The sequence below is a fragment of the Bos mutus genome, chromosome 19 (genome assembly GCF_027580195.1).
Source record: "Bos mutus isolate GX-2022 chromosome 19, NWIPB_WYAK_1.1, whole genome shotgun sequence".
Lineage (NCBI taxonomy): Eukaryota > Metazoa > Chordata > Mammalia > Artiodactyla > Bovidae > Bos > Bos mutus.
In genome coordinates, this window is record NC_091635.1 from 55,110,813 (window position 1) to 55,133,683 (window position 22,871).

Here is a 22,871-nt window from a genome sequence, read left to right on the forward strand (position 1 = left end):
AATAAACAATCTTAAGAGGACATTTAACTGTGGAAAAAAGAACATGGTTTTTAAAGTCAGATGAACTTAATCTTAATTCCAGATCTTCAATTTTGTAGGTGCATATGATCTTGGGCAGAATGCTTCATAGTTGACCTTTGGTTTCTATAGTAAAATGCTTAAAAAAATCCCATTTTTCAGTGTTATTAATAAGATTAAGTCAGATAATCAGGAAAAAACATGTGAAAACAAATATCTAATTTGCACACACATGGGTATACAAATTGGGTGTTTGTATGCCCACATACTGGCACATAATCAAAACTCTATAAGTGGTAATAACTGGTATTATGTAGCTAGTATATTAAAAAAATATTATAAAAAGCTGAAATATTAAAAAGCTATATATTAATAAGCTGAAATATTTACTTCAGAGTTGTTTATTTTTTACATAGAGTTGTTAGTCTAAGACATGAAATATACGTAGGAAATCTGTATCTTACTTCTGATACTTTAGTTCTCAACTTTTAAAATTTGACTTTCAAATGACTTACATTTCTGTGTATTATATATTTAAGTCCCTAGGTCTCCTTTCCTCTACCAAATGCAGACTTATACCTTACCAAACAGCCATGTCAAGTTTTCTTTATGGGGTGCTTCTTGCCAACAAGCAAGCAAAGCCATCACTGCCTGAAAAGTAGCATTTATTGGTCAGTTATCTGAGTAGTGTATTTTATTTCCTTATTTTATAAACATGAATGGAAAATGGAAAGTGAGGGATATGATTCTAGCGATAAGCACAGGTGTCAGAAGGCAGCTGTTCTACCTACAGAAAGTGGTAGATCTTTTACCCGGGTTTGTGGTTCCCTTGGCTCAAGGTGGTTAACTGTGTGTTCTCAAGTGAAGAGAATTAAACAGCACCCTGAAATGAGTAATTCATGTTTGTAGCTTGTGCCTGAAAGGCAAGAACTAAGCAGAGATTTTATAACGTTCTTAAGGTCTCTGAATGGAAACTCCCTTATAATGTGGATAACTACCCTTAGACCTTCATGTATTATTAGGCTTCAGCATTTTAATGATGTATAAGCCAATAGAAGACTGCCTACATTTCTAAAAAGTCTAATTGAAAATGCAAAGTTTCTTTTTTTCTTTAGAGGACTGTAATAACTCACGTGGTAGTGCTGAACACGTCCGCAAAATCAAAGTTCTGATGGGCAATTTCCCATTTTGGTTCATAAAAATTGTAACACTTATTTTTCATTAACTGTTTGTTTAATAAGCTAAGTTCTTCAAAGCATGAGACCCACAAGGGAAAAAATACAAAAGGGGTTTGTAAAGAAAATAATGAGAGAAGGTTGGAAATGGAATGAATCCACCAAACAGAGCTGGGCAACCTTGTAACTTGAGCTGCAGCCGTTAACTAGAGCTGCAGAGATGGGTTAGAGACTGACTGACGTTATTATGTCTCTGGAGGGGCTTGGTCTCTTTGAGATTCTTTTCTTGGAGGCAGAACAGATTAAAAGGTCTCTCAGTTCAGTCCTTACTGAAGCCTTTGCCCATGATGATGCCATGAATGAGGTAGGTTTGCTCCAAACATACCAATTAGGAAGCGGACTCTAGTCTGGGTAGCCTATTTCCCAAGTTATATTTCCAACGCAATTTGGAATCGCCTTGCAATTACTACTGAATTTCTTCCTCATCTGATTAGAGGTGGTGGTTGTGGTGTGGGAAATAGAAAGGAGCAACATTGATTACAGATGCCTCTTTTGGGGTGAATAATGAATTCTTCAAAGTGATGGCTTTCTTGACAGGCAGGACCATTTTAACCTGATTCAGGGGAAGAGACCCATCTGCTTTTTTCTCTCTGACCTTTTAGTAGGTTGATGCTGTCTGTCTTCCCTTTTAATAAATTGCAACACAGCTCTCCTATAAAAGAATCCATAAAACATGACTTAGTGCTGTAGCAAAACTATAAAAACCAATTACCAGCCCAGCTCCTGCAGGTCTGTGTTAAAATTTCAAAATAAAAGTAGGATTCTCCAGTTTCCGTAGAGAATTGCTTTTCTGTTGATAGTGTTTCTTAGCCCCTACTTCTATTTCGTCTTCATTTTCATGACATAATTAAAATGGACTAGAATGTGCTTTCCTTTAAAACACTGTAAATAAAATTATCTCTCTTGTCTGCAGATAAAATAGTATTACTTTAAGTGTTTTTATCCGCTTAAAAACAGTATTGACAAAAGTGAAGAACCACACCGAAGTCACAGACCACGAGAGATTTAGGTTTTAAAATTGACGTGTAAGGTACAAAATTGCTAATTGTCAAAATTAGCCTGTGAAGATTCATTAACTTACCCATAACACACGGTGGGGCCGCCTTTTAATAAATCTAAGCATTTAGTGTGGCAGGAAAGATCACTGTTGAGCACCAAGTAAAGGGTTATCTCAGGTTTAGGCACCATGATAGGCAAAAGAAAATCTTTAAACACTGGGATCTCTCTCCACTTGGTGAGACCTTCACTCCAGGAGAGTCATTAAAGTGCATGAAACGAATGACCTGCAGCTTTGGGCCTTCAGTGAGTCTTGTGCCTGAGAAAGGATCAGTGGGTGAGAAGGTGGGCAACATTTCTCACATGATTTAATTTTTTTTTTTTTTTTTGCTTTTTTTTGCTGAATATTATACAGTTAAATCTGCAGATGGCAAAAAAGAAAGGACCTCTGAATATTAGAAATTAAAACACAAGTAATGTCTTTTTTGGGACCAAGACCTAGCAAATTTCAAGAGGCTACAGACAAGTAAGCAATCAGCAAATGTTTGATAATTCAAGTACTCAATACTATTGAAAGCCTTTTTTTTGGAAAACACATACTGAAATTAGAAGAATCTTAATTACTAAGATTAAAGAAGTACCCTCAAGTTTTAATGAACAAAAGGTTGATCCTTCTCTAAGTAAAACCTTCTCCAAAGCAAAGCAGTGGCTTAAATTTTCTGTTTCACTGAGGGGTGAGCTGAGACAAGCTTCAGAGGGTCAAGCTGAGTCTCCAAGCAAGCTTGTTCTCTTAACCCTCCACTCCCTGGCGGTTCTCTTGTTAGAACTACAGCTCTAGTTCTGGGTCTTAGGGTCTCTGGATCCAGTGATATTCAGCCCTTCCTTGCTGACTGCATGCAGTTTTTCTGGATTTATGAAAGGACTGGGTATCTAATCTCAGGTATAAAAATTAAAAAAAACACACACCCCAAAACTTAAAGATGAACAGTAACATCATTTAGTCATTCAGCTTTCTGTTGATCTGTTTTTGAGAGGGCCTCTGAGAGAGCTGAGTAATTCTACTCTGTACTTAGGTTGCTGGGCCCTGAAGACCAAGGCCTAGGGATCATGATGCAGTAACTTTGAGTCATTGAGAGTGTTTATTCCGGGCATGTGACTTGGGGTACCAAGCACACGAGGAAGGAGGTGAGAATCTTGAGAAAGACAACAATCCAGGAAAAATGATTAAACATGGTTTCTCCTCCATTTGGGGAAAATTTTGCACAAGAAGTTATTCCCTTAGAGTTATTCTGTCCTATCTTCACCTTGATGCCTCCACTGGAATGAAGAGGAGCACAGTCTGTCTTTACTAAAGGATCTTCACCTGCCTTACTTAGTGCAGTGCTTGACAATTAGCACATGCTGGACACACATTTAAAAATTAATATGCTGAAGTTTATAGGTTATGAATAGGAAAGGAAAGCTGATCGTGTACACAGTATTTTAAGTCACACTTCCTTCCCGCCGCACCCTGTGTGCCCTTCAGAACTTCCCTCTGAACAGCATCTTGGCCCTCCTTCCTGCTTTCTGCACTCCCACGCCCCACCCCATCTGTGATATTTCATGACGGGCTATAGCCGAACTCTGGCCAACTACAGTGAAGTTTCACTGAACTGAAAATGTATTTAAAGGCCCAGAATTATAGAATATAATAATTATATAGGGTTTTTTTTAATTGAGGTACAGTTGATTTGTAACACTGAACATAGCATAGTGATTCAGCTTTTTTCCAGATTATATTTTATTATAAGTTATCATAAGATATGGAATATATTTCCCTGAGCTGTATAGTAATTCTCTATTGCTTATGTATTTTTCATAGAGTATTTTGTATCTGTTAATCTCATAATCCTAATTTATCCCTCCCTCCTCCCTCTGCTTTCTGCTTTGGTAACCATAAGTTTGCTTTCTATGTCTGTTTTCTGTTTCGTATATCAGTTCAGTTGTATTTTTTTTAGATTCCACATAGTGATATTATATAGTATTGTGATATCATCTAGTATTTGGGGGCTTCCCAGGTGGCACCAGTGGTAAAGAATCCACTTGCCAATGCAGGCGATGTAAGAGACATAGGTTCAGTCCCTGGGTTGGGAAGATCCCCTGGAGGAAGGCATGGCAACCCACTCCACAACTCTTGCCTGGAGAGACAAGAGGAGCCTGGAGGGCTACAGTCCAGAGTCACAAAGAGTTGGGCGTGAATGGAGCAACCTAGCATGCACATGTAGTATTTGTATTTCTCCGTCTGACTTACTTCACTAAGTGTAACATTCTCCAGGCCCATCCATGTTGCTGCAAGTTATATTCATTCTTTTTTATGACTGAATCATGGTCTATTCTATGTATATGTGTGTGTGTGTGTGTGTGATAAGTATGTATGTATATCTCACTTCTTCCTAACCCAGTCATCTGTTGATGGGCATTTGGCTTGTCTCCATGCCTTGGTTATTGTAAATAGTGTTGCTCTGAACACTGAGGTACATGTATACTTTGATTTAGAGTTTTTGTTTTTTGGATACTGACTCCCTGTTGGTTGCATCATTTGAAAACATTTTCTCCCATTCCATAGGTTGTCTTTATTTTATTGATGGTTTCCTTTGCTGTGCAAAGAATTTACATCTGCTTAAATCCCATTTGTTTATTTTCACTTTTACTTATATAAGTTTTAAATTTTAATGGCTCCAAAATCACTGCAGATGGTGACTGCAGCCATGAAATTAAAGGACGCTTACTCCTTGGAAGGAAAGTTATGACCAAGCTTTGCCAACAAAGGTTCATCTAGTCAAGGCTATGGTTTTTCCTGTGGTCATGTATGGATGTGAGAGTTGGACTGTGAAGAAGGCTGAGCACCGAAGAATTGATGCTTTTGAACTGTGGTGTTGGAGAAGACTCTTGAGAGTCCCTTGGACTGTAAGGAGATCCAACCAGTCCATTCTGAAGGAGATCAGCCCTGGGATTTCTTTGGAAGGAATGATGCTAAAGCTGAAACTCCAGTACTTTGGCCACCTCATGCAAAGAGTTGACTCATTGGAAAAGACTCTGATGCTGGGAGGGATTGGGGGCAAGAGGAGAAGGGGACGAAAGAGGATGAGATGGCTGGATGGCATCACTAACTCGATGGACGTGAGTCTGGGTGAACTCCGGGAGTTGGTGATGGACAGGGAGGCCTGGTGTGCTGTGATTCATGGGGTTGCAAAGAGTCGGACATGACTGAGTGACTGATCTGATCTGATCTGATAACATTCTTCAATACCCCTTAATGTACCTGGAAATTAAAACTCTAATTCCAGATTTGAAATGCATATATATGTATATATATATATGTATATATAATAAATACAGCCCTTTAAACATTTTTCCTGAGTTGGTTCTTATGGTGAGAAGGTTATGGTAGTCCTAATGATAGTCCAGTCTATCTACCTGAGAGCTTCTTGACATATCTGCTGTGTTTAGGGAAGGCAGTCCCATTTCTGGCTTCCATATCACTTTATACCTTCTAATTTTTCTCCAGCTATACTTTGCCTAACTTTACCAGGAGATGTGTGATTTTGGTCTCAGATCAGGGTGTGTTCCTGTTTTGCCACTGTGTGGTCTTTCTTGTAAGTATGGGATCCTCTTTCTTTCCCAGCTTTGGGTGGTTGAGTATTTAAATGGCAACATTAACTCACTGTATGATCCTTTTCAATTGTTTTGAATTTTCTTACTGGCCTTTAGCCTCTCTTTTCAAGTTTCACTTCTTGTTTATGTTTTTTTCATTGCCACAGAGTCTCTGGCTGAGAACATAGCCTCATTCACTGGATATCTAGTATTCCTCTCCTGTCCGAAATCACTGACCTCTTCAGATGGAAACTCTGCTGTCTTATAGTCTTTCTAATAACTTTAATCTGCTCCAACTGTTGCTGATATGACAGCATTTGGTGGAAAAAAGATAAAATGGAAAAGGTTCAACAGGTATCAGTTCTCCCCAAATGAATTCATAATGCGTGTTAATTGCATTAGCACTTTCCAATGTCTGGCTTCTTTCATTCAACATTGTGAGATTTATTCAAGTGGCTCCACGTAGTTGCAGATTGTATATTCTCATTGCTCTACAGTTATTGCGCTGTGTGAATATACCACAGTGCGTTTCTCTTGGGTGTAGATAAAATAATAGAATCTCTAAGTTACAGGTACGCCTATGCTCATCTTTAGGAGATAATGCTAGTTTTCCAAAGTGGTTGTACCAAATGTTTCATCTACCAGCAGTATATGGGAATGCCAGCTATTCTACATTCTCTCTAGTACTTGGTATTTTCTGTCTCTTGTTATGTTCATCTGATGGATGTAATTTTACTATCTTTAATTTGATCCAAATATTGGAGTATATGCTAGAGGTTTCCTGGAGGTCCTTTAACCCGGTATCTATTCATGATCTGAACAGTTAGCTTTTACAGTGTCTTTTATGTAGAATTGTGTCTCCTCCTTGGTCTGCCTCTCTCCTTTTAAAAGATGAGATGCTTCATAAATCAGGAATAAAGTTACTTTAGCCACTTTAAAGTTTCTTTATTTTAGCCTTAAAATTGAATTAACATGGAGACACAATAATCTGCTGTTTCTTTTTAAAATTAACTCTAGCATAATAGTCTTATTCTGAACCATACACTGAGACTTTAAAGATCACTCTATACCAACAAACTGTTCTATAACTTCTGTAATGGCCATTGACAAAAAGCAATAATAGCTGACCTTAAAGTTACCTCTTTGTTCGCTCTGGTGCCTTTTACCCTACTGCAGTATGAAGACTACTTAATCCTGTGTGCTCTGGGATCCCTAGCTTAATGTGTGAATTCAAAGACATAAATAAGAGAACTACAGGATATATATTCACTATCTTCATGGTTCTTTCAGAATTGGGGAAACATGATTAATCCATGTGTACAAATCATAAAATAATAAAATGAGTATGTAATCAGTTGTAAAATATGATGCTCTAATGGTAATTGCTAAGGTCTTTAATATTATTATCCTGTACAGCAAATTTTTGTTTAGCTGTTTCCCATACTAGACACAGGTTTTCCAGGTGGCTCAATGATAAGGAATCCACCTGCTGATGCAGAAGACATGGGTTTGATCCCTGGATCAGAAAGATTCCCTGAAAAAGGAAATGGCAACCCACTCCAGTATTCTTGCCTGGGAAATCCGATAGACAGAGGAGTCTGGCAGGCTACAGTCCACGAAGTGGCTAAAGAGTCGAACACAACTTAGAGACTAAACAATGAAAACACTAGATACACGTTCCATGAAGACAAGGACCATGCCTGTCTTCTTCATTATTGTATTCTCAGTGCTAGTATAGTGCTTGATATGTTGTAGAACTTAATATATATTTACGAGGCTAAACTGAAGGAAGATAAAACATGAGTTAGAGTAAGTAGCCAGAGAAAAATTATTAAGATTCAGGTAGACAAAAAGGAAAGGGGGTGTTTTCTAGGCAGAGACCATACATCAGCTTTATACTAGTGTTTCCTTTTATTGCTGTAATCCTTTATATTTTAAAAAATCACATAATTATCCCAATTCATTTCCCCAGAAAACCATATAAGTATATGGGACTCAATGAAGTAGATAAAGTATCAAAAAGATACAGCCTTGCTCACAGAGAAACTCACTACTTTTGAAGATAACAAATAATACAGGAACATAAAGAGGTAAGTGGAGGGGTGAAGCCCCCTAGCTGAGCTTCAGTTTGGAATCAGAACAAGGGAGGACTAGAATCAGGAGGCCCAGGAGTTCTGCTCCTGCAGTTTCTGAGGGTTGCAGTCTTCATATCAAGTGGGAAGCTAAAGCTGGGCTCACTGATTGAGGCCAGGAGGTAATGTGAGTCTTCTCAGCTTGTCAAAAGAGGAAGAAAACTGTTGCTTGGGATTCAGTTGTGGCCTAGGGAAGCTGAAGAAAATACACTCAACTTTATCAAATGACTGAGCTTGGATGTCCTCAATAAAGCCATGGAGCAGGAACATAAGCCTCTATCAGATATTTGGTTGGGTTGGGAGTCCTGGTGAGGCGGGTGGAGCAGAGGCAACAGAAAAACTTATAGAGAAGGCAATGTGAGGAGAATGGGATGGAAGGAGGGAGAGAAGGAAAGTCTCAAGAAAAGTGAGATTCACGTAAAGTTTTCAAAGAACAAATAAACTCAATACTAGCTAAATGTAAAGGAGAAAAGAATGCAAAAAAAAAAAAAAAAACAAACCCACAGTTGATTCTTGAACAATGTGGGAGTTAGGGGTGCTGATTCCTTGTGCAGTAGAAAACTTACATATAACTTTTGACTCACCCCAACTTAATTACTGTTGACAAGAAACATTACCAACAACTCAAAAAAAAAAAAAAAAAAAAAAACATTACCAACAACTCAAACAGTTGATTAACACGTATTTTGTATGCCATGTGTATATCTACATGTTTTATGCATTCAGAACATACTAATTTCTCTTTATTGTTATTTCTAGGCTGTACAATTTGTGATTTTTTTCAAGTTGTTGTAATATTGTTTCAATATTTATTGAGAAAATCCACATACAAGTGGACTTGTACAGTTCAAAGGTCATTGAATAGGTTATTCTCATGTGTGTGTGTTAGTTGCTCAGATGCCATTTCCTTCTCCAGGGAATCTTCCCAACCCAGGAGTCAAACCTAGATTTCCTGCATTGCAGGCAGATTCTTTACCATCTGAATCACCAGGGAAGCCCCAGGTTACTCTCATAAGTGAACCTAAATGAAAAAAATTTGAATAGACATCTAATACTCAAAACTCATCACTTCATATCTGTTTTATGACATTTTATTATTACCTGTTCTTCTGTGGTTATTTGCGTCTATTACATGTATATGCTAGAAACACCATATGAAGGTATTGCGATCCTTTCTTGATTCCATGTTCAGTGATGTCATGTTAGTTGCTTGAAATTGGCCATGATAAAAGTATCTACACCAAAAAAATCAATAAACACTTCAAATCCTGATTTATTGTTATTGGTTGTCTAAATTTAAGAAAGTGAGGTAGGAAATATTAGTAAAGCAGAGTAAGCAAAAAGGAATATTGAGTTTATAACTCAATATGTTGTGAGTTGTGAATAATATGGAAACTTGAGGAAATATTTTATAGTATTAAAAAAAATATTATCCAACTTAGTAAAGAAGTTGCTCACATTCTAATGAATGGGTGGGTCTGTGACACACAGCTTTGTTTGACTTTTGTCTTACTCATTGAGTGCTGTGCTCAGTCAGTGGTATCTGACTATGTAGATTATGGACCATCGCCCACAAGCCACTCTGTCCATGAGGTTCTCCAGGCAAGAATAGTGGTGTGGGCTGCCATTTCCTCCTCCAGGGGATCTTCCTGACCAAGGGATTCAACCTGTGTCTCCTTAAATTGGCAGGTGAGTTCTTTACCACTGAGCCACCCGGGAAGCCCTGCTGAGCTACTGGGGGACTCTCTGTCTTACTCATTAACATAAATATAAATATCAACCACATTTATATGTAAACTACATTTATTCATCAATTACAGCCATTGGTTGACTACAAGTACAAGATTTAGCAAAAATTAATGGAAAGTGTTGTGTGAGAATCAATTGGTTGTATGAAATTTACAATAAATAACAGGACGAACAGTATGAAAAGGCAAAACAATATGACACTGAAAGATGAACTCCCCAGGTCGGTAGGTGCCCAGTATGCTACAGGAGAAGAGTGGAGAAATAAGTCCAGAAAGAATGCAGAGATGGAGCCAAAGTGAAAACAACGTCCAGTTGTGGACGTGACTGGTGATGGAAGTAAAGTCTGATGCTGTACGGAACAATGTTACATAGGAACCTAAAAGGTTAGGTCCATGAATCAAGGTAAATTGGAAGTGGTCAAACAGGAGATGGCAAGAGCGAACATCGACATTTTAGGAATCAATGAACTAAATTGGACTGGAATGGGTAAATTTAGTTCAGATGACCATTGTATCTATTACTGTAGGCAAGAATCCCTGAGAAGAAATGGTGTAGCCCTCATGGTCAACAAAAGAGTCCAAAATGCAGTACTTGGGTGCAATTTCAAAAATGACAGAATGATTTCTGTTCGTTTCTAAGGCAAACCATTCACTATCACAGTAACCCAAGCCTATGTCCCAACCAGTAACGCTGAAGAAGCTGAAGTTGAACGTTTCTATGATGAACTACAAGACCTTCTAGTGTCCTTTTCATCATAGGGGACTGGAATGCAAAAGCATGAAGCCAAGAGATATCTCGAGTAACGGGCAAGTTTGGCCTTGGAGTACAGAATGAAGCAGGGCAAAGGCTAATAGAGTTATACCAAGAGAATGCACTGGTCATAGAAAATACCCTCCTCCAACAACACAAGAGAATACACACCACCAGATGGTCAATACTGAAATCAGATTGATTATATTCTTTGCAGTAAAAGATGGAGAAGCTCTAGGCAGTCAGAAAAAACAAGAACATGAGCTGACTGTGGCTCAGACCATGGAATCCTTATTGCCAAATTCAGACTTAAATTGACGAAAGTAGGGAAAACCACTAGGCAATTCAGGTATGACCTAAATCAAATCTCTTATAATTATACAGTGGAAATGACAAATAGACTTAAGGGACAAGATCTGCCTGATGAACTATGGATGGAGGTTCGTGACACTGTAGAGGAGGCAGTGATCAAGACCATTCCCAAGAAAAAGAAATGCAAAAAGGCAAAATAATTGTCTGAGGAGGCCTTACAAATAGCTGAGAAAAGAAGAGAAGTTAAATCAAAGAAGAAAAGGAAAGATATAAGCATCCGAATGCAGAGTTCCAAAGAATAGCAAGGAGAGATAGTCCAGGTTTGATGCACGATACTGGATGCTTGGGGCTAGTGCACTGGGACGACCCAGAGGGATGGTATGGGGAGGGAGGTGGGAGGAGGGTTCAGGATGGGGAACACATGTATACCTGTGGTGGATTCATTTTGATATTTGGCAAAACTAATACAATTATGTAAAGTTTAAAAATAAAATAAAATTAAAAAAAAAAACAAAGAAATAGAGAAAAACAACAGAATGGGAAAGACTAGAGATCTCTTCAAGAAAATTAGAGATACCAAGGGAACATTTCATGCAAAGATGGACTCAATAAAGGGCAGAAATGGTATGGACCTAACAGAAGCAGAAGATATTAAGAAGAGGTGCCAAGAATACACAGAAGAACTGTATAAAAAGTATCTTCATGACCCAGATAACCACGATGGTGTGATCACTCATCTAGACCAGACATCCTGGAATGCAAGTCAAGTGGGCCTTAGGAAGAATCACTGCAAAAAAAGCTAGTGAAGGTGATGAAATTCCAGTTGAGCTATTTCAAATCCTAAAATATGATGCTGTTAAAGTGCTGCACTCAATATGCCAGCAAATTTGGAAAATTAAGCAGTGGCCACAAAATTTAAAAAAAGGTCAGTTTTTATTCCAATCCCAAAGAAAGGCAATGCAAAAGAATGTTAAAATTACCTCACAGTTGCACTCATCTCACATGCTAGCAAATTAATGCTGAAAGTTACTCAAGCCAGCCTCCAACAGTACATGAACCAAGAACTTCCAGAGGTACAAGGTGGATTTAGAAAAGGGAGAGGAACCAGAGGTCAAATTGCCAACATCATCTAAAAAAGCAAGAGAGTTCAAGAAAAAACATCTACTTTTGCTTCATTGACTATGCCAAAGAATTTCACAGTGTGGATCACAACAAACTGGAAAATTCTTCAAGAGATGGGAATTCCAGACCACCTTACCCACCTCCTGAAAAATCTGTATGCAGGTCAAGAAGCAACAGTTAGAACTGGACATGGAACAATAGACTGGTTCCAAATTGGGAAAGGAGAACACCGAGGCTGTGTATCGTCACCCTGTTTATTTAACTTATATGCAGACTACGTCATGAGAAATGCTGGGCTGGATGAAACATAAGCTGGAATCAAGATTGCCAGGAGAAATATCAATAACCTCAGATACACAGATGACACCACCCTTATGGCAGAAAATGAAGAACCAAAGAGCCTCTTGATGAAAGTGAAAGTGGAGAATGAAAAAGTTGGCTTAAACTCAACATTCAGAAAACTAAGATCATGGCATCCAGTCCCATCACTTTATGGGAAATAGATGGAAATAGTGACAGACTTTATTTTCTTGGGCTGCAAAATCACTTCAGATAGTAACTGCAGTCATGAAATTAAAAGATGGTTGCTCCTTGGAAGAAAAGTTATGAACAACCTAAACAGCATATTAAAAAGCAAAGACATTATTTTGCTAACAAAGGTCTGTCTAGGCAAAGCTATGGTTTTCCAGTGGTCATGTATGGATGTGAGATTTGGACTGTAAAGAAAGCTGAGCACTGAACGATTGACGCTTTTGCATTGTGGTGTTGGAGAAGACTCTTGAGAGTCCTTGGATTGCAAGGAGGTCAAACCAGTCAATCCTAAAGGAAATCAGTCCTGAATATTCACTGGAAGAACTGATGCTGAAGCTCCAATACTTTGGCCACCTGATGTGAAGAACTGATTCATTGGTAAAGTCCTTGATGCTGGGAAAGATTGAAGGCAGGAAGAGAATGGGACGACAGAGGATGAGATGATTGGATGGCATTGCCGACTGATGGACATGAGTTTGAGTAAGCTCCAGGAGCTGGTGATGGACAGGGAAGCCTGGCGTGGTGCAGTCCATGGGGTCGCAAAGAGTTGGGCACGACTGAGTGACTGGACTGAACTGAACCGAGTATTGCATATATTATTATTATTTGTGAACTTTGTGCTATACATCCATTACATCAACAAAATTTATGATATCTACATATGTTTATATATACATATATATATGTATATATATATTCCAGGAATAGGCTGGAAAGACCACATTGAAATTACACAAGAAATGTAATTGTTGGAGACTAAAAATAGACTAGTTGCTTATTAATCCTGCAGAATTGGACATGATTAAGACAGAAGTGAGAAAAAAAGCAACACAGGCTAGGATCCTGTTATATAAGCAGTACGGAGAAAGAGGTCAGATTTTTGAGAAACTGCTATGAGGAATTTGGATAAAGAAGATCTTTAGCGTAGTTTGCTATGGAATATAACATAATTCCTCTTTGAATTTAGTAAAATTTACATCGTTTTCATCTTTTTAGATACTTGTGGTTCTTTTGAATACCTAAACTCTGATAGGCATGAAGCAGTTGAGTTCTATATAATTAGATCACATAGCATTTTGGTAATATAGGTATTATTTGAAGGCAATATTGGTTCACTATGAACAAATAATGCCAAACTTACTTTGATTCCCCTTAGGATAGGGTAGCTGCACAAGCATGTCTTGAGAACAACAACAAAACAAACAAGACTATTATTACTACTATTAATTATCATGTTTATATTTTTGGCAGCTATTCTACATTCTTTAGATGACATTGATTAGTTTACTTAATCATCGCAACAAACAAATGAAGCAGATACAAATAACTTAATATCATCATTTTACAAATCAGGAAATAGACCCAGATGGGGAGATACTTGCTCCAAAGCACACAGGTAGCAAAATCTAGTGGGATTAGAATCCAGGCAGCTTATCCCTGAGGGCCACACTATAATGCTACAAAACCACCAAGCATTACTACAGTAGCATAAAATTCCTCTTGTTTTTGGTTTGTAAAGGGCATTGATGTATATCAGAAGATGGTTCTCTGTCCAGGTGTTGGAAAATTGTCTTATTTGATTTTATTGACTGGTTTCATAAAAGCATTTCTTGAACATCTGTTTGTTTAAAGGGGAGATACAAATGAATAAAATATGACTTCATGTTTGAGGAGCTTGAAGTCCCAGACACTTGCTTTTGTTGTATACCTGTGGCGGATTCATTTTGATATATGGCAAAACCAATACAATATTGTGAAGTTAAAAAATAAAATAAAAAAAAATCCATTTCTTGAATGAAGTCAAGAGGCAAATCAAGTATGTCCCCAAACTGGCACAGGATTTTGAAAGAATTCAAATTCAAAAAACTGCTAAAAGTTTCCACTACTAATATTCTTAAACTAATCATTGTCACCAGGATAAGCTTTAAGGTTTGCATATTCAAACCAAGTACAGGACTGGGGAAAAAAATCTGCTTTCGTGTCTGCTTCTATGTAACATAAGTAGATGTTTTAGCATCAATCTCAGGACTAAAGTGTTATTGCCATTTGCAATGCGCTCTTAGGTCATAGTGATAGAAATAACATGCCCAGAATGAGAGCTTTTCTTTTTTTTTCCCCCTTGGTGCTCTGCAGTGGTCAACCACCTTGGCAATATTCTTTTCAGTTCGGGCTGTAACATTTTAAGAGGAACATTGAAAAATGTGACTGGGACACATGGAAAGGGTAACTAAACCAAGTCATATGAAGAATGATTGAAGGGATTGAGGATGTTTAGCCTGGACATGGAAGAGTCACGGAGTACAGAGGATCAGATTCCAAAATATTTGGAGCATTGTCTTGTGGAAGAAGCAGTGAACTTCTGAGCAGCTCCAAAAGCAAAACTAGTACAAACCACCTGAAGGTTATCTTAGGTTAGCAAAATAAAGCTGAAAGGGTTGAGCTACTAAAAAAACAGATTGGAATTCCATAGGCTGGAGACTCTGGAGAGTGCTGTAAGGAGGGAGGCTTGGGGAGGGGGCGCTGTTGAACAGCATCATGTTGAAAGCATCTTCCAAAATTAAAAACACATGATTTATAATGATACAAACAGTTCCCTAGGGAACATATAGGAAGACCATATATTACACAAATAAGTGAAAATTACACAATTAATCTACAAGTAATAATTATTCTTCCTAGAAGCAAAAGAAGCAGTGATGTTTAGGTCATAGAAAGAGAAGAAATAAGGGGCCTGTGCAATTGCCTTTGTGCATCAAAAGTCCAGGAACAGTGGGCATAAGTCCTGGGATATCTACTCCACTCCATGGAGAACAGGGTTTCTTTAGATATAAAGAAGTGAACAGAGAAGAAATACAGTTCACCCTGGATGCAACTTTAAATCCTTCAGCACAATGCCTGCTGCTGCTGCTGCTGCTAAGTCGCTTCAGTCGCAATGCCTAGCAGTCATAAAAAAGCAAACACAAGTCAGCAAAGCCTTTCCAGAGATGATAAACAGGAACAGAACAAATTTCTCTCATCTACATAAAAGCTACATCCATGTGCTACCTCTGCTAAGAGATAAGGGCAAAAACTCTGGCACACGGATCTTCAGGTAATTTACAAAAGCCAAGTTAACCTAACTGGCAAGCAGACACTTAAAGATGGAGTATTTAAAGACAGTCCCATCAAGGCCAGAAGACTGATGGGACCTGGTAGAAGAGACTGTTCTAGGCTTATCAAATATAGGAAAAGAAAATAGATTGATATTGCAATCTAGACGAAGCCCAGTGGAGAGTCAAGAGGAGTTAAGGAGTTTCATCAGCTTTGCGTAGCTGATGAAAGCCCCTGACTGAGTGAGTGAGTGAAGTCGCTCAGTCGTGTCAGACTCTTTGCGACCCCGTGGACTGTAGCCTACCAGGCTTCTCCATCCATGGGATTCTCCAGGCAAGAACACTGGAGTGGGTTGCCATTTCCTTCTCCAGGGCATCTTCCCGACCCAGGGATCGAACCCGGGTCTCCCTCATTGGAGGCAGACGCTTTAACCTCTGAGCCACCAGAGAAGCCCCTGATAAAATCCCAACCACATTTGGCTATTTATTAAAAGTTGCTTCTTCCCTACTAACCAACCAGCTTCCACGAGTCTCAAGCATTCTTTCTGACTTATTTCATTAACATTTCCTTCTTTTTCTGGAGTGGATAGAGCCCCAGGGAATCTCTCTCTCTTTCTCTCCTCCCCTCTTGCCCCCAACCAGTGGGGCATTGAATGAGAGCCAGAGTGTTGTCTGCGTAAAGAAAAATCGCAAAACCACAAATTGCAGAAAATCGTTACTGCCAAAAATCGAAAGGAACACACAATATCACCAGGCCTCTTAAAAAGCAATTGTGCATTTTACAGGCCTCTGGATAATTCAGGTTTGTTTGGCAACTTTCTCATCCATACCACCCAGAAGACAGTTCTCCCACCAGAGGCAGTGGTCCTAAAGAGTATGTGTAATTGAAAAGAAACAAAATATGTGGGTACAAGTCTTTCCAGGGGTACGTTATGGCTCCATATAGTTCTTTTTCTTCTATTGTGAAATATTGATTTTAAGACCTAAAGTTTGCTTCCAGAGTCCGTGGGACTTCCACAGAAAAACAGCAAGTGCCTCCGATAATTAATAAGAATCCTTTGAAGATAGAAAGCATTTTTAGATGATAAAATCTTTCTGAAATGTTATGCTGTTATCACAACCACCCTTAGACGGAGGTAAGAAAATGTTTTTTTTCCCTGTTCATTCTCCACCCAGCCATAATACGGATACTTAGAAATTGAGAGGTTAACTAAAATTCTCAAAAATCATACCATTTCTGAGAGAGTGATCCGGGAATCAGACATGCACCTTCTTGTTCTTTCTCCTGAGCTCCGTTCACCACCTGCCCTTTTGCTGCAGTGAGCACACCTTCCTGACTTGCGTAAGGCTGCCCTCCCTCCCCCACAGTGGGCCTGGGGTTTTACTTGGCGCATATACATTCCCAGGACCTTTACTTGCAAAGCCTCCTGCCAGTCACTGGGGATGGAAGCCTTGTTTGAATGGAGTGCTGATTAGGTGGTTCTCCATTTGTATTGACTGTATAATACAATCATCGTTAGGACACAAGGCCAACTCCAGAGGGGCCTATTGAGTCTGGCTGCCAAAATGAACCCCAGTCACAATAGCCTGATGATTTGAACGCGTTTCCATGACTCCACAGGTCAGACCAACTTTGAGCCAGTTGCTCTGAGATGATGTGGAAAGGTACATAGATGGTATAAAATTCTAGTGCAAGTTTGCTAAGAATTAATAAACTAGGTCACCAAGCACTTTGTATGTCTTTGAGAAAAAAATGTAAAAATAAAATGATCATAAATTACCCAAAGTGACATAACTAGATTTCCGCCCCCCACCCTCAATCTAGGTGTTTTCAACTGAAATTTTGATCAAGAGATCTTGAGCTAACAGTCATATATGTGTTTGCTGCTGCTGCTGCTGCTAAGTCACTTCAGTCGTGTCCGACTCTGTGTGACCCCATAGATGGCAGTCTATCAGGCTCCCCATCCCTGGGATTCACCAGGCAAGAACACTGGAGTGGGTTGCCATTTCCTTCTCCAATATATGTGTTTATAGTTGCATATTTGCATATAATGACTTAAAATGCTGCTTTAAATTGCCCTTCACTTAATTTTTACCATGAACATATACCAACCATGTTTTAGTATTTAACATTAAATTATTTAAAAGCAGTGTAAATGTAATAAGCAGACTCTGTATGAAAAAGATCTGCCAAATATGAATATTCAGGGAAGAAACACAGGTGGTGTTTCTGAATGGCATTCTATGTTCAAAGGAGAGAGTACAGTCAAAAGTTACCCTTTATACAATACTCATGATAGCACGTGAAAAGGAAGATTGCTCATAAAATCTAGAATGACTCTATTGGGAAAAGCTGCTTAAATCATGTATAGCATGAAGGTGTCTTGATAATGCAATAAATACCAAAGCAGTATAACACAGAACTTGACATTTTACAAATTCCAGTGAGTGCATAATACTTAGACATAAAATGTAAATGATTTTAAGGGTGATGTTTCTTGTGCTGACATTTAGATATTTGGGGAATAGCAGTGGGATCAATTTCTTCTAGAGAACAAACAGAAGACATCATCCAGGGAAGTCAGTAAAACCTAAGTTTTTCTTACAGTTCACCTGAGCACATCATCGCTCTCAGGGTCTGAATGATTCAAAGAGAATCTATTAGAACATGCATAATATGTAAAATTTAAGTGAGACCTCTGGATTCTCTCTGGTCCAAGATGTCTAATTAAATGCTTCAGTGACTGCTGAGATGGACCTTCCAGTAGAGATTCTGTGTGAATCAGGAGCTGGGCATTGTTGGTCTCCTACTTACTTATCCAGAGTGACAAGAAACTCACTACCACTTAAACTACTATTGAATATCGAGAGTCTTCATACTGAATCCACATTTATCCTCTGCTTTTTGAACTTGCACAATAGAGTCTAGTGTGACTGGTGGGACTTTCCTGTTTTAAGAATTTGTGATATACGTTGCAAGGTAAGGAACATTAGATGTCTTTGTTCTTAGATTCTCATAATCAAATTATTCCAGAGGCAGATGGAATGTTCATATTATCTGGCTAAAATTATTAGATACATTTTAATTAAAAAAAAGAAAAAAATAGTCACATCCTAATTCTCAAAGGCAAAACTCTAAAATACTCAGAACTGCCAGTTCAGACCTGGTATAATTTTATTTTGTCTTTTAAAATAGAGAGGGGTTGTAATTTGGGTAGGGACGCTGAGAGTACCAAGAATAAAGAAATGTAATACTCAAGAGAGTCATTCTAGAAAGAACACCAGTCTAGAGAGTGGCTATAACGCAGCATACATAGGAAAGAATTATTAAGATAACTACAGTATTGTTAAACGGAAAACAATCTGTGACTCCAAGGGTCACCCAGACACAGAGTAATAAAGAGTAGTCAGCCATTTGCGAGAGAACTTGAATATTCAAAAGCATGCTGTCACACTCTCATAATGTCTAAAAGAATGCTGTCTAATTCTTTCCTCCTTACTTTTTTTCTAGCCTTCTTTTAGAGGTAACCTGCTCACAACCACAGCCAGGTTCAATCTGCTTCCTAAATGGTTTATAAAATGTTCCACAACATTACACAAATCAAGAGTGTGAAATATTAGATTTAAACTGCATTTGTTGAGCCAGACTTGAAAAATTCAGCAATGTGGGATGGGAGCCTTAAAGATTAGGAGCTTTTAGGAATTAGAGCTAGAAGGAGATACATTTCAAGGAGGAAATGTACTTACATTTTACTGCAAGTGAAATGCCTGTCTTTAAGTGGTAGCCTCTGAAACAAAGAGAGAAAAAACTGTGTTAAAAAAAATGCAGAGTGACCAATTACAAGTGAAGAGGGCATTGAATTGCCTCCAAAGGTGCAGCCTTCGAATATGTTTTCTCGTTTGAAAAAATGAGAAGCTTAGAGATGAAACCATTTTTTCTTGGGAAACTCTTCTTGGAGGCACAGGGACCTGCAGTCCACAAAGAAAGCACGTGAGTCAATGGTGATGCCTCACTGCACGCTCAGCTCCCTGTCCGGAGCATCCTCCAATTTTGAGATCCCTTGATGCTCACTTGTCTCCCAGGTCTGATCCTGGTGAGAGGAGATATGGAGTCTGGTTGCACAGGCTGCTGGCTCAGTTCATCACCCTCTTGCTCCTGGTTCGTACTCACTGCATACCCTGTTCTAGAAGGCCCAGGTCCGACCTTTTGTTCCATTAACTGAGACTCCTCCTGAAAATTACAATTTTCTCAATTCATGCTTATTGGGATAAGTGGACAAGTTTTCTTTTCCAAGAAAACTTTTCCAAGTCTTCTGGGGGCAGGGGGAGGTTGAAATAAATGCCAAGTTTCTCTTCGTTCAAGACAGCAGTGAAAAAAGAGGGACAATTAGACTGTGCCCATGCTTGGAGGGAGTCTGCTGGGTGTGCCGGCAATTTGTTCAAGGTGGCAGCCCACCAGACAATTCGCTTCCAAATCCATTTTTAAAAAATCCATTGTGGCTATATCCAAAAGGGTATTTTTCAGGGTGGTAGGTTTATTGAGAATGGCAGGTAAGTCACCATGATTGATGTGAAGTGTTTGGGTTGTGAGGTTCAAATGATCCCAGTCATCTCCCAGCCTGAGCAGTCAAGTCACAATGTCCTCAGCCTGACAAAAAGATCATGTCACTCGTCACGCCACCCACAAGGATCTGGATGAGTCAGATGAGTCACCTCGGTGAGCAATATTTTTCCAGCCTCTGCCATTTTTAGTAATAGCGTGACTTTGGCAAATTGATTCAATGCTTTGGGATGGAGAGAAATAAAAATAGTGGCTATTTCAAAGAACTGATGTAATGGTTAAATAAGATAATACATGTCAGGTAGTAATATAAGGCTGGCCCATACTGAAGAGAGTGCTACCTGGTATTGTTACTGTTATTGTTATTATTACTATCAGAAGGCCAACTTGGAAAACTAACAAGTTCATGGAATTGGAGCTAGGAAGGTAGCTACAGAGACCATTTTGCTTGGGTGGGAATGTCTCCACTCTTGGCAGTCAAAACTACCATTTTCCCAAATTTCTCTCCCAGATGGCCTCCCTCGAATCTTCATTTTTTCCAACTGCTGAGAATGTTAATAATTTGAATTAGATCCAAATCCACATTGGAAAATCCCTAAGTATTTTAGTAAGCCACCTAATTCCTTGTTTATAATCATAGAGATGATTGGGGTTGGGGTTCCTAGATTGACAATGTACTAAATTATTGAATGGCCGGGCCCAGGAAAAAACAAAACAAAACAAGGATATTCTTCTTTCAGAGCTTTTACGTAAGGCAGGTGCATGATGCATTTTTATTGAGTTGAATTTTTTAGATGGACCCTATGGTGAGATTCAGAAAAATGTCACATGTATCACTAACTTGAAGGAATTAGGATCACTTGCCCTGCCCCCTACATACATTCCCCTCACTCCCCTGCCACCCAGCTCTTGTCCCTCAAACAAAAAGTGTATCGAGGATTCCTCTGAAATTTTGAGCTCTTCAGTTCCTTTGAGGAAATTGTTGCTAGGAAACAGACTTAGAATGTTCTCACCTACTGAGAAAAGTTTTTACTACTGCCTCACATAACAGCTTCTTCTTTAGCTTTGAAAGTATCAGTAAAGAAAACTGTCCCTTACTTCACCGATTCACTGGATAATAGCTCTTCATTTGGGCAACAATTTCACAGAAATATCATTGATTACTTTGAAAACTATTCAAAACCATCCTTGAGACTAACTTATGTAGCTACCTAATGCGGTAGGACCAATCGTTTTTCTTGGGGTACAAAATAAATAAAACCATTAAGAACATTGTGGTGGTGAGGTTTTACAGACCATTAAAAACCATAAAAACTTGCCTTTGCTTTTCTAAGCTTACTTCCACATTTGAAAAAGAAAACCTGAGTTCTTAAAGGAGAAAGAGAGCCCTTCACTTTAATGATTAGCTCATTTGCTAAATGTTCCTTCAGTGCCTCGTATGTGAAGGACTCTGTGGTGGGCACTAATCATACATTCCCTGCCCTCATGATAATGTGTGATTGAAGAGATAACTAAACACTTGGAAAGATCATGAGGTGATACAGTGCAAAATTACAAGGTGCTCAGTGAGGTGGGAAGGTGGTCTTTGAGGATTCAATCTAGAAAGAGAAATCAGGGAATTCTAATTGGGGAAGTGTTAGGATAATATCTGATGAAAAGTCCATATTAATGATAACAGCTAACACTGCTAGTGTGATGAGTCAGCATGCCTACAAGAGGTGCTATTGTGGCCACAGGGTAGGAGTTAAGAGAGCAAATGCGGAGAGCAGAGCACACCAGGGGAAGGGACATCATCAAGGGCACAGGCGCTGGGCAGGAGGAACTGGCTCCTTTGAGAATCAGGAGACCAGGCCACCATTTGCCTTACCCTGTATGCATCTCAGCAGAGTCCGTCCTTGCACCCCATGGGAATCTTCAGGGGGTCACGGATGGGCTCTTCTGATATCAATCCTGGATTACCTTAGTTATGGAAGTTGAACCTTTGCTCCCGCCTTGGGGAGACACAACACACAACGTGTCTCTGCCTGTACCCAGCACAGGAGCCACGCTCATAAGATGTGCAAGGACAGCAATCTACCATCCTCAGCTCATGGTAGTGCTTGGGTCTGATTCAATCGCCAGGTCCACAGGCATGGGCCTTGTCCAAAGCACTTGGATACCATCTCTGGTCTCCTTGTTAGAAATCCAGTCTCCTATGCTCTGGTGATTACTGAGATCTGTCAACTGACAGCCCTGGAGCTCTAGGCCAAGGTGTCCAACCAAAGGATTCTCTGCATCACCTATCTCTCTCAACTTCTCCCAGTCTGCTTTTTGTGGCTGATACCATCTGGTTATGATCTGTAACTTATGATTGACACTTTTTAAGAAAATGAATGCTTATGCTGATTGAAATATTTGACTTGAGTTGTCTGCTGTTTAAAATTTTATGACAGCAAAAAAATTCATCAGTGCCAATGTCATTGTTTGAGTAATATCACACATGGAGTCAAATCAGTATACCTATTCCTCTCGGTAATATACAATGTTACTTCCTGCTAGTCCAAGATTATAAATTTTGAGATGAAGTGGCTACCACTTTCTTATTCTGAATATAGAACTAATTCTATTTTATGTTAATTTAAAGTATTTACTTATTGGCATGGTAGGAATAGGGCCTTCCCACATGGCGCAGTGGTAAAGAATTTGCCTGCCAGTGCAGAAGATGTAAGAGATATGGGTTCAATCCCTGGGTTGTGAAGATCCC

At 39.0% G+C, this 22,871-nt stretch overlaps 1 protein-coding gene across 7 annotated transcripts in view; it reads right to left on the reverse strand.

The window, feature by feature from the left end:
• The window catches only part of ANKFN1 (ankyrin repeat and fibronectin type III domain containing 1), a 444,226-nt gene that overhangs the window by 299,432 nt on the left and 121,923 nt on the right, over window positions 1-22,871 (reverse strand). For 4 of the 7 annotated variants that reach the window (XM_070357280.1, XM_070357282.1, XM_070357283.1 and 1 more), the window contains one exon: window positions 19,315-19,355. In XM_070357280.1, coding sequence (XP_070213381.1) covers window positions 19,315-19,355 — 41 coding nt within the window. Of the gene's footprint in view, window positions 1-1,848; window positions 1,906-19,314; window positions 19,356-22,871 lie in introns of all 7 variants that reach the window. The other 3 variants (XM_070357278.1, XM_070357281.1, XM_070357277.1) reach the window with 1 other exon arrangement.